Below are 13,472 nucleotides of genomic sequence, written 5' to 3'. Positions count from 1 at the left end.
AAATTGGCTTATTGAGAAAGTCTTTTAAGATATTCGGTGATCAATCTATTCTGAAGAAGTGTTTTAATTCTTTTATTCTACCTTGTTTTGAGTATTGTTCTCCTGTCTGGTCTTCAGCTGCTGATTCTCATCTTAATTTGTTGGACAGAAACTTACGGTCTATTAAATTTCTTATTCCTGATCTAGATATTAATCTCTGGCACCGTCGATCAATTAGTTCATTATGCATGCTGCATAAGATTTTTCATAACTCTGACCATCCTTTACATTCAGATCTCCCTGGACAATTCTATCCTGTTCGTAATACTAGGCAGGCAGTTAGTTCTAATAGCCAGGCCTTCTCCATCATAAGACTCAATACTACGCAGTACTCTAGAAGTTTTATTCCAGCTGTTACCAAGTTGTGGAATGATCTTCCTAATCGGGTTGTTGAATCAGTAGAACTTCAAAAGTTCAAAGTTGGAGCAAATGCTTTTTTGTTGACCAGGCGGACATGAGTCTTTTTATAGTTTATATATGACATATTTGTTGTTGACGTTGTTAATAGTTTATATATGATATATCTCTTTTGACATTACTTTTTTTAGAATGATTTATTGTTAATTTGTTCTCTTCAGTTATTTATTTCCTTATTTCCTTTCCTCACTGGGCTATTTTTCCCTATTGGAGCCCCTGAGCTTATAGCATCTTGCTTTTCCAATTAGGGTTGTAGCTTGGATAGTAATAATAATAATAATAATAATAATAATAATAAACAAAAATATAAAATTTATCTCGGTGTTTAGTATAAATGGAAAGAGAATCGAAGAGGCCTAATAAAGGCGGGTGAGATATAAAATATATAGAGGTAAATCTATATATATCAACAATAATTTATAAAGTGATAAAATAATTACTAAAAGCCTTTAACACACTTCCATACACTGAGGGAAGGGTCGGCCATCTTTTCTCTATGGAAAATCCAGAGAGATTAAAAAAGCAAGGGTAAAAAAATTTTTCTCTCCTTTCAAAAAAATTTATTTTGAAGATCGTATTGCTTGAGAATAATCCAACACGGCGAAAGCCATAAAACCATGAACAAGTACTTCACCAATCAGTAGACAGAGAAGAACTGAACTCCTGGAGAAGTATATGCGGTATCTGGCCGATAGTCGGCGCTGGTGGGCACACCCGGCAGCTATCATGGCGATCGCTCGCGAGTTTTTGGAATCTGTCGACCGTCGGAGACGTAAGCTATATATACTGTATATTAACCGGCTAAGTTTAATATTTAAAATTAAGGAATTCCAATAAGAGATGAATCATCACTCGTATTATTTGGAACATTTACACTTAATATAAAAACGATCTTAGTATTCCACTACGGAAACAACGATAAATAGAATCGTGCAGTACATCGATTCGTATAAACATTAAGTGAAAATTAACTTCCTTTAATTTCTGACTACGGAAAAATACTGACAGGAACAATTAATCTCAAAATAAAAAGTTCCTTTTATATAGTACAACTAAAAAACTTGAGAAGTAAGAAGAATGTACTATTCATAAAAATCTCTACGAAATATCGTAATATTGTAACAATACTGATAACTGCGTAACAACTGAACGCTAGTTAATCTTAGCAAACAGATTGAAGATTACCTTAAGAAAACTATTGAAAGGATAAAATTTTCTTAGATTAATAATCCTTTAATTAAATTTATAACTTAATATTTCAAACGAAAGTATTCACTTATAATTCTTTGTAAAAGCAAGACGGACTTATAGCCTACGACATAAGGCTGTGACGTCATCAATGGACGAGAAGTTTACCTTTCGTCCTATGCTTTCGTGAGGTTTAAAATAGGTTGATAAACCTTTTAAACTTACCTTTCAAGATATAAATACGTGATCACATTCAAATAAAAGAAAAAAGGCGAAAGCTTAAACGCAAAAAACGTTAATAAATCACCAAATAACGTCCAAACAGAGTAAAAAGCGAGAAAGAATTTCCAAAACAACCGACAGCTATGCCAGCAGGGAAAATCTGAATTGGTTGGGTATAGTTCTACCTGTGGTACCGCGAGGGCGCTGGGGTACACCTGGCATATCTGCGTTAGGTGCGCAAGAGATTTTGAATTTCCTGCCGAGGCGTCCAGGGACTTGGCCATTATATAACCAGCGGGTAAGTTTTATATTTAAAAATACATAATTCATATAATACATGTCCCTTATAAAACAATTACTACCATGTCTCCTAAGCACTAAAATAAATCACACACAATGGATAAAAGACAAAATTAATAGATTTCATACTTACGTAATACCACATACATTATGGAATTCTCAGTTATATAACACCAAAAGGAAAAGACTAGAACCCACTATTACACAGACTTAAAAATTCCCTTATATGACAGTCTTAGTCTCAAATTACTTTCCCTCATTATATTATTGAGTATCTATTCTGTACTTGGTCTCTAATAACTCCATGGTTTTCTGACTCTTATGATAAGGTACATTCACAATCATATAATAGTGAATGCATCTTTACTGAAAACACACAAGAACATTGAGTTATATTAGACCAAATACAGTACAGCATACTCAATTACATAAACTGGAAATGTAAGTCAACATAGATATCACAAATTTTTTAATCAATTTGTATTTTTCCTAACTATAGAACACACCTTTAGCAGGAGTATAGACTTCAGCAAAGCTGGGACGACCGTTAGCTTTTACCGAGGTAAACAGATGGCTGTTAAATGGCGGGTAAACCTTGCCCACCCGACGGGTAGTGCTACCTTCACTTTGATCTTTGACGTAGGAATTGAGGGGGTGGTTGAGGTGGATAGTGTAAGTTAAAAGTCTCAGGTTTGTATGGTTAGGAAAAATAAAAAATTCATTTAAATTTGCGTTTTTTTCCTATAAATAATACCATACAAACCTTTGCCCTTCAATAGGAGACTTATCCTTGGGAGGGCAGAAGTCCCTACAACTCGATTGGCTGGTTCTACTGACCTGGAAACTGTTAATATACTTTGGTCCTATAAAAGGAGCGAAAGTCATGACGCCTGTCAACATCCTAACTACCTGAGCATAGAAATATCACAGGTGTTAGGCTATGACTTCATTAGTGATTAGTAGACAGTTTAGGAAGAATCTATTTTCATCCGGATATGAGTATCCGAATGTATAGGCATTATAAGAGAAATGGGTTTGTATACATTCCATCCATCCTTCCCCTCATACAGAATGATGGGGGGAAATACTTCAATACAAATAAAAGTAAAGAAAATGTACTTCAATACAAATAAAAGTAAAGAAAATGTACTCTGTTGAGTAGCTTACCTGTATCGATCATCCGTTCCAGCTCCATAACAGTCCGACTCCTAAATTCCAAGGGAGGGGAAGAAGAGAGGACAAGGGCCAGCCATTCTTACCTTTCATTATTGGACTTATGTCGCGACTGCTAAGACAAGATGCTTCTTGCCCCATGAAGGAGTGAGGCTTGTTACACCTGTTAAGCAGCTATCAACAGTCACAACAGGAATGTGGCCGAGGACTTATGGATATACTTCCGCAAGTAGTGGGCGGTGAAGGTTGTCTGGAAATATTTTAATTTTTTCATTCTACCTTGTTTTGCGTATTGTTCTCCTATCTGGTCTTCCTTCAGCCGCAGAATCTCTTCTTAATTTGTTGGACAAAAACTTGCAGTGAATTAATTTCTTATTCCTAATCTTGATATTACTATCTGGCACCATCATTCAGTTAGTTCTTTATGCATGTTGCATAGACTTTTCATAACTGACCATCATTTGCATTTATATCTTTCCAGACTATACCATCCTGTACATAGTAATAGGTATGCAGTTAGTTTCAAGTCTTGCCTTCTCCATCATATGATGCAATATCACACAGTATTTTTGAAGTTTTATACCAGCTGTGATCAGATTGTGGAATCGTTGGAACTTCAGAAGTTAAAACTTGCGGCAAATTTTTCTATGTTGAACAATGTGACATGATTAGTTTATATACAATGCAGGCAATGTTTTAATGTTGATCAGTCTGACATGATTATATCTTCATAGTTTACATAAATCTCTTTTAACATTGTAACTGATCTTATGATATTTCATATTCTTTATTCATCACTTCCCACATATAGTTTATTTATTTCCTTTTCTCACTGGGCAACTGGATTTTTCCCAGTTAGAGCCCTTGGAGTTATAGCAGCCTGCTTTTCCAAATATAGTTGCAGTTTAGTTAATAATAAGTGTACTTTATTTCAACGCAACCAAAAAATGACAAATTTAGAAGTAATTTGCATTTTTCCTAACAATACAAACCTATAACTATTTATCAAGGATATTACCTTCGGAGAAACTGACAGACGAGCCATTAGACTTTTAATGAAGGTTAACCACCCATCCGCTAGTTAGTGGGGAGGGGGGGTGTTAGCAGGTGCCCCACTCACTCAAGCGCCTGGGCTGTGAACCCCATTTTGCTTGGAGGTAAGACTTCAAGGGGGACTGGTGCTGGCAGGCCAATTTGTATAAATAGCTACAGGCTTGTACCATTAGGAAAAATACAAAGTACTTCCAAATTTGTCATTTGTTCCGTCATCAATACAAACCAGCACTATCTATAGGGGATGACTTACTCTTTAGGAGGGTGGAAGTCTGTGTCAACTGGATTTTTGGATTTGGCCCGGGGTTTTACGCTTTATATGTTTTGCACATAATTGGTGGAAACCCTTCATCTCACTAAAACCATGCAGTTCATGGTCCGTGGCCTACGCAAGCTGTGTGTTTGTGATACTAGCACTGTGACTGATCCGGGTAAGAGTTGAAATCATCGGACTCTTCCGAGAGTAAAATGGACATTACCTAATCCAACTTCGCCAGGGGTATGGGGATGTAACGAGTATATCTATCTATACCAGGTTACACAAGGGAAATGATTTTACCTGCAGGCAGTGGAGGTCAGCTTTGTAGAGTACCGTGGAAGGTGGAAGACTAAAGAAAGAAAGAGCCAGTCATTCTCTGTCATTCATCCCAAACTTAACCATGGTTAAACTCTACCATCCACATCTGCTAATTGTCCATCAAGGAGTCTGAGGTTTTACAACCATTTATTGTAGCCACTACAGGATCCATGGAAAACGTCTCTATGTTCCTGTGGGTCACGTCTTGCAGGAACTGTGTGGGGAAGGCCATTTAACGCTTCTACCTGCCCACTGACGAGGACTACCCCACAGAGTAGTTTATAAACTCTGGGGCATATTCCTGCCCCTAACATTATTAGTTCTCGGTCTCTTCTATGAAGAGAAGGAGTAGGATTTGATGCTTGGTCAATAACCCTGAGAATCAGAGACAAGAATGTGTTCTTGGTGATCCTTCTCTTGACTTTCCCCAAACTGATGAAGTGTGCTGACACTTGGGGACGAGCTCATGTAGTTTCCTTGAGGGAGGGCCTCCAGTTTCTTTTTGGCATTCTAACTGTTGATCTGGATCATTAGTCATGCTGCTAGGGACTCCTAGATCAAAGGGTTCAGATTCTGGGATCTGAGCTGCCAGAAACGGGGTTGAGCATCACCTGGCCAATCGCCGTGAATGAAAAACATTCATCGTGAATGAGAGACGTTAAGGGTATCCTATGGGGTTCACAGACTCTCTTGGCCGAAGCCAACATTAGCCGGAGACCTGCCATCTAGGTCAGAAGAACATCTGTTGCTTGCAGTCCTAGATCAATGTCTCCTTTCCGACTAAGGGTCTGTAGGCTCAAAAGTCTGTATAAAGAGGGGCGATGCCGACATGCAGGAAAGTTTAATAACTTTTGGTCTGAAAGCTAGGATCTAGGACTAGCGGTGGTCTTTCATTGCTGAGACCGAGTGAAGCTTTCATCCTGAAGGTAACCGAGGAACTCCCCTAATGCTGACATAGTGGCACCGAGGGATACCCCTTCCATGATACCAACTTAAAGTCCACTTAGCCTGGATGGGTGAAGCCAAAAATTTCCACAGGTATCCAGACATCCTCTTTGTAACCTGTCGCGGGAGATTCTCTGAGAGCGAAGATACTGCTTTGTGAAAGATGTTCACATGAAGCTGTTGGAGTCGCTGAGAGGGTTCTCTCGGGATCAATACTAAGAAGAACTGCAGAGGATAATAGATGAGATCCCTGAGAGAGATATGAATTTTGTGATTGACGACTTCAATGCTAAAGTTGGAAGAAATAATCAAGGGATAGAGAATGTGATGGGTGTCGAGGGTCTTGGCGATGTTGCAAATGAAAGTGGAGCACATTTCATAAGTTTCTGTTCAGCAAACAATCTTGTCATTGGAGGTACTCTGTTCCAACATAAGAACATCCACAAGTACATATGGACTTCACCATGTGGCAATTACAAAAATCAGATAGATCACATTGCCATTAATAAAGAGAGAAGGAGGACTCTGAGAAATGTAAGAAGCTATAGAGGTGCAAATATTAGTAGTGATCACCAGCTCCTCATTGCCACACTGAAATTAAAACTGAAAGCACCCAACAGAAAGATAGATAGAATACCTAGGTTTGATACAACTAAGCTTCTAGAGGAAGAGCACAGCGAAACACTTGCAATTGAATGTAGGAATCGATTTGCAGTCTTAGAGACTTTAGGAGACAAAGAACAGACAATTAATGAAGAATGGTTTGATATTAAGAACATATATCAGTCAGTTGGTAGTGAAGACTTGGGACTAACAATTACAAGGAGAAAGCCATGGATATCGAATGATACTTGGGTTAGTGCTAGTATACACTAACTTTAGTTCTAGAGATTAGAGCTCTTCCAACCTAGTTTTCCCTAATAGGGAAATTCTAAATATTAATATTGAGGGAGATCACAGCAATTGCCTGGACAGGAGAGGCAGATATGTCTCTTTCCTATTTTCTTTCTAGCTTACTATCATAAGCTATAATGATAATAGTAAGTGCTAATTTCATGCATGAACATAATTTATCAGTGTGATAAATTACCCTATACTTATGTCACCTTTCTTCTTTCTTTACAGGAGGAAGCCAAGGTGAAGTGTGAGGTGATCTACTGTAACCACAAGAGTAAGAACTTTTGTGGTCACTCCACCTTCAGGTCTCACGCCCCCTACTCCATCGCAACTGAAACCTTGAGATATTGGGATCCCAATGATTGCAACATCTGCTCGGCCTTGATGACCGAGGGTTTCAGCGATCCCAAGACGACGGAGTCGAGGGATACTGCGAGGGAAACGCTTAGGAAGTGGGTACGAGGGTTCCAAAAGAACTCGCCGGGACCGTACCTACCAAGCGAGCTATTGAGAAGCCTGCTGTTCTTGAAGGCAACAGCTGATGCCGTCGTACCTCAAGCACGATCCGGACCTCCTTGCATACAGCTTGCAACAGAGGCCGATATCAACGAGGCTTTACGAGGCATGGATATCCATCAGGAGAGGATGTCAGAAGTGTCCTCAGACACCGAAAAGGATCTCTTTCAAGAGGATCCTGACGAAGAGGTGGTGCAACCACCTGGAGAAGACGAAGATCTTGAGTCGACTGAAGCAGAGCACCCTCTGCTGTCTGTGTCGGCATTCCAGCCTGTGCCGTCAACTTCTTCGGCTCCAACCACTCCACTGGACCCGCTGGGCCAAGTGGTTGTGGCCCAGATCACACAGCTTGTGGACTCTCTACAGAAGGAAAATGTAGATATGCGGAAAGAATTCTGTATAGTTACTTCTCGTGGGTCATACAAGCGACTTAAAGTGTCTGACCTGCCACCATGCTGCAAAACCAATCCCTGGAGGTATGCAGAGTTCATGCCCATGATGAATGGGAAACTCTACATTTCGGAGAAGATGGGGGCCATTCCCCTGGACGACATCCAATTCTGGCCAAACCTTTCGGCTTACCCGGAATGTTTCATCCGGCTGAAGAGTGAGCCGGCGTCTAAGGAAGAGACGAAACCCAAGGAAGTCATGGTCTTTGACCATGACAAGGCACAGGCTCTCTTGACGAGTAGCATGAAGGAGGCAGGATATACCAACTCCAAAGTTTCTGCACTGAGCAAGAAGCACCCTACTTTTCTTGCTCCTTCATCAAGAGCTTTCCCCTTCTCGTCGAAAGCTCTCCACAGTGTGCTCAAGGTAATTGATGCAGGCAAACCATGTCCTATGCTAGAGGAGTGTAGGCCGTTGTGTAGGAACACATAACTCAAATACAGTAGTTTTTATCAATATATCAATAAATACAAAGACCAATTACAGTACAGTACATTAAAAAGGTATCATATATATCATAAAGAGTTCAGTATAGGTATTGCACCACAAAACATCGAGCCTAACATAGGAAATGGTTGCGATTACTAGGTGTTTTAAAAGACCTGCTTAGAAGTAATATTCTATACAGAATGGTTTGTCAATGACCGAGATGAATTTCTATTTTGGTAAAATAAAAGACCCTATTTACACATGTAAATAGGAAAATAATATTCGGCTCTTTGCTTACAAATTAGATGTAATTATGCATAACAATTGATCTAAGAGAAATAGATAAAAATGTTTATCTAGAATCCAAATATTTTACCTCCGTGTTCTGGCGTTGACAATAGCTGAGCAAGGGGGTCACTGGCAATTGGAGTTGTTTGAGAGTCACTGACATCTCGAGAGTCTGTATTATCAGCATCTGAAAAATCAGAGCCATGACTCTCTGACATGCTAAGTGATCGGTTTCTGATATCCCCAGCTCCACTTTCTGCATCCGAGTATTCCTCATTATCAGTTATGTCCATGATCTGGAAATAGTAACAAGGTAAGTAAATAACATGATGGCACATAAAACAACGGTCATTTAGAAATTTTTGTACTAATATACACAAACCTCTTTCAGTACAATTATTCTCCCTCTATTGCTTATACTGTATAGTAAAGTACAGTACTGTAGTGTACATAAATTCCCTGTCAGTTATGTCTGCATAAACAATAGGCTTAGCTCTTATCATATTTTTCTCATATATAGCAAAATGGTTTCAATTGTGAGACTACACCAGCTGTGTAGCAATTCTGTAATAGTTCTGCAATATGACAATTTCAGAATTTGGAGTAATTTTTGCAAAAAATAGATGCAAGCTAAATTGGGCGTACAAAAACTCAGGGAGGGTAAAAGAAAATGTTACTGTTATGTTACTCTAGCTAGCCACTCTACTTGATGATAAAGGCTTGGCTAATTGCCAAGAGAACAATTAGCCATGAAAGGAAAAATTCTTGGGATTTTAGATTTTATGTCAAACCTCTTCTATTATTGTGGGGAAAATTTTTTTGTTGAAATAACCATATTTTATGGTTCAAAGCAGTACAGTACTGTATTGGTTGAAAGTGCTATTTTCCCATATCCTGATGTTAAACTGTACCCATATTATCAGGCAATGTCTGACCAAATATAGACTTTGATAAATACTGGCAATAGCTGTGCATAGAATAAGAATCAAATTCCTCACCTAAGCAAAAAAGGTCACGGAACAACCCTTATATCTCGGAAAAATAAGTCTAGTGAAATAGCTATTAAGTGTGAAATAGGTAATAATATTGTCAAATTTAATAACAAAAAAAGACAAAAGTCCCTCCTATGACCTAAAATACAGGTGAGAGGGCTAGGTTTCTGTCATTAGACAAACGATAATGAAGGAACCTATATCACCAAGAGATATGATGTCTTTAATAATTAAGTACAATAAAGCTAAAATATAGTGACAGCTTTACATTAATATCCACCCCTCTCCTCAAGAGGATGTGGGAAAACCTTCTATTCTAACCTAGAATAGAATAGTTATTTGTATCAAGGTTCGATCCAGTGACATAACGGTTCGACCTCTGCATTCCAAGGAATTAGGAAAAGAGGAAAAAAAACAGACATTCTTACTCAATTCCTGTGAGTGAACTAGGAATGCTACACAAGCTGCAGAGCATAGGTCCTAAAGAAAACATATCAAACGTGAGGGGCACTCAGTAGAGTGCAGACCTCTGCCGCGGTAGCTTATTCTCGACCTTGACCTTAACATGTATTAATTGGCATGGATTTTCATTCACTCAAATATGAACCAAGTTGCAAGTCTCTGTGACAACGATGTCCAAACTTATGGAATGAACATTTTGCTTGCCTTGACCTTGACCTTCCAAAATTTAATCCTATCCAGCTTTTTACATAACAGTTAATCCCTGCAAGTTTCATTACTCTACCTTTAAAATTGTGGACAGAAGCTGTTCACAAACAAACAAACAAATACACACGCAAACAGGGGCAAAAATATACCTTCCTTCCAACTTTGTTGGCGGAGGTAATGACTTGTGGGTGCATTCTCATAAATAGTACACTGCGAAGGTTGTATGGCATCTCCAGACTCCGGCCTTCAGGACTTGGCCAACTGACAGGTTCTTTCTAAAGGCTAAAATCGCACCTAGTCCCCTGACCTCGTGAGCACGAGCCTGTGCTAGTTCCTCCAGCTCAATTGTTGCATGGGTTTGTGCTCTGTTAATTGTCTCGCAAAGCCAGAAGGAGATGACATCTTTGGAGACCGTCTTTTTGAGCCTGCCAGAGCAGATGAAGAGGTTCTGTTGTCATGGTCTGACGGGTTGAGTTCGTTCCAAGTAGCGTCTTAGTGCCCTTACGGCTCAAAGAATTAATTCATCAGGATAGTTGGTTGGTTTCTTATGTGAGGAGATCGAGAAAGATTCAAACCTAGTTTTGTTCAAAACCAGATTTTGAAAGGAAAACCTCTCGCCACCTGTCGGAATGGCTAACCAAGTACAATATGCCCTAAAGCTCTCCTACTCTTTTCGTTGAAGCCAGGGCCAATAAGAAGACCGTTTCCATGCTTCCTAATTTCTTGTACCATATACAGTATTCCATTTTTGCCTATGTTTAAAGTATGGTCTCCTTTGATGATAAAAACAGTTGCAATACAACTAACAGCAGATCCTTTGCTGGGTAAAATTGCTTAAGTAACCAATAATCGATTTGGATAAATTATGGTGTCCCTGGTGTTTTTTGTAATGATGAGTTTTAAAGAATAACTGTCATTCCACTGTATTGATCAAGTTATAAACATGCCTGAAACCCGAGGATAAATAGTACCTGAAAAACCATATTTCACAAGAGAAACAAACACAGGGATACAACATAACCTAAGTCACCTTGTCCTTACCTACTAAAGGGAAACACAATACAGTACCATAAAGACACCTAATAAAATTGCATAAATAGCCAATAATCATTTCAGAGAAAATAAGGTTGTATATGTATCAACACTAACACTGTACAGATATTCGTAACTTCTCAATACTTATTTCAGAATCACTTTCTTATAAGTAACTTTTTTTTACCGTCAAAATATTATTTCAAATTTCCCATTTTCTCTTATTATTATAACAGGGCAGTCCTTGTTTTTTTTTTGGTTTTTTTTGGCCCAGTCAGTTACCATTATTGCAATACCAAACTTATCTTAATTTTTATATATACCAATCTTTCTTGTTCTTACTTCAGTAGGATGTTTCTATACCCTAATTGCAAAAATTTCTATATGTTCATTTTTATTTGTTTTAAATATGAAAGAAGCTACAAAAAAAAAATTTGTGTAATAATAAATTGTGCTAAGTGTGTTTAGTTCAGTGTTTTGAGTGAAAAACTTCACGTTTGGAGGTCTCATGATAAATTTCACATTTTAAGGACCGAGATATGGGACCATAGTTAATACAAATTTTGAGACAGAAACTAGACACTTTCATTAAGCACTTCCTCTACCACAAATGAGACGATCGGACTGTAATTGATAACCTCGGCTTTGCAACTCTACACTTTGGTCTAGGTGAGGTCATGGTGGCATAGTGTCCCACAGGATGTAAGGAAACAGAATCCTAGTTAGATTAGGTCATATTTATGTATTTGTTTCCTTCGTGAAATAAAGCTTTTAAGATATAAAAATACATTTGAAATTGCAAAATGGCTACAAGTCCTAAAGCTAAAAAGAAAAGAAAAAATTGGGTAAAATGATAGTTACAGACAGAATAACATTTTGAACAGAAAAAATTAGATTTTCCAGTAGTAGATAACATGCTTTCACTGAATTTTACCCTCAATTCAACAGTAAATAAACCAAAAACCTGTTAGACCATCTAAGAATAGGGATATCTTTAAAAAAAAACCTAATGTTTTTTTTGCCTTGCACCTGCTTCACTTGCTGAAAAAAAGACATCAAGATCCTATTTACGTACTGGCAAGCAGTATATGCTGACCTGCGAGCGGTAACCCAATGGGTTATTTCTTAGATAACTTTTTATTTGCAGTGAAAATATGTATCATATTCGAAGAAAACGAAATTTTATAAATAGGAAACACCATTTTTTGTAGAAAAGCTTTTTCCGTCCGTAAGTAGAAAACAAAATGGGAAAAAAAGTTAGTTTTGCTCTAAATTACATACAAAAAGTGTTCCAAGAAGGTAATGTATTCTAAGGTGTTTTGTACAATAATGATGGCATTATCTATCGGAAACCGGTATTTTTAATGCAATGGACATAAATTATAATGTATCGCAAATGCACCGATACCATCTACTGTAGGTAACTTAGACTGTTGTGAGTGTGTAGACAAGTCTATCTCAAATACAATTTTTTATTGACTTTGTTTCACTAACTCTGAATTAACCATTTGTTTTTACCTTAGTTCACTTGCTCAACTTAATATCCTGGCTGCAAAGACGTTTTTTCTTATCTAAATTAGAGAAGCAAAGGATAATTTTGCTAATTGCAAAATTTGGACTGGCTTCAGCTTACCAACAACTTAATAGTATCTCGATTCTCGAACTGTTATCTATACATCGGCTCTTCTGAACTCTTACTTTTCAGTTAGGTCAGATCAGGTTCAGTGCTGATTCAGCAACGTCGCTTATTATCTTTATTATTACTTGCTAAGCTACAACCCTAGTTGGAAAAGCAAGATGCTATATGCCCAAGGGCTCCAACAGGGAAAATAGCCCAGTGAGGCTAGGAAATAAGGAAAAATATAAGATTTTAAGAACAGTAACATTGAAATAAATATTTCCTATGTAAACTATAAAAATTTCAAAACAATAAGAGGAAGAGAAATAAGATAGAATAGTGTGCCCGAGTGTACCCTCAAGCAAGTGAACTCTAATACAAGAGACAGTGGAAGACCATGGTACAGAGGCTATGGCACTACCCAAGACTAGAGAACAATGGTTTGATTTTGGAATGTCCTTCTCCTAGAAGAGCTGCTTACCATAGCTAAAGAGTCTCTTCTACCCATACCAAGAGAAAAGTAGCCACTAAACCATTACAGTGCAATAGTTAACTCCTTGGGTGAAGAAGAATTGTTTAGTAATCTCAGTGTTTTCATGTGTATGTGGACAGAGGAGAATCTGTAAAGAATAGGCCAGACTATTCGGTGTATATGTAGGCAAAGGGA

General features: G+C 38.0%; 1 protein-coding gene across 1 annotated transcript in view; it reads right to left on the bottom strand.

Annotated features, from left to right (window-relative positions):
* The window catches only part of LOC137618464 (transcription initiation factor TFIID subunit 11-like), a 96,988-nt gene extending 84,163 nt beyond the window's left edge, over positions 1-12,825 (bottom strand). Inside the window, exons 1-2 of the mRNA XM_068348626.1 lie at positions 12,706-12,825; positions 8,583-8,790 (exon numbers count right to left, since the gene is read on the bottom strand). Of these exons, the coding sequence (XP_068204727.1) occupies positions 8,583-8,787 (205 nt within the window). The 5' untranslated portion in view covers positions 8,788-8,790; positions 12,706-12,825. The remainder of the gene's footprint in view (positions 1-8,582; positions 8,791-12,705) is intronic.
* Positions 12,826-13,472: the final 647 nt, after the last annotated feature.

Source organism: Palaemon carinicauda, chromosome 24, assembly GCF_036898095.1.
Source record: "Palaemon carinicauda isolate YSFRI2023 chromosome 24, ASM3689809v2, whole genome shotgun sequence".
Taxonomy (NCBI): Eukaryota; Metazoa; Arthropoda; class Malacostraca; order Decapoda; family Palaemonidae; genus Palaemon; species Palaemon carinicauda.
Note: the sequence above shows the minus strand (reverse complement) of the source record. Positions and strands in the feature narration are given on the sequence as shown.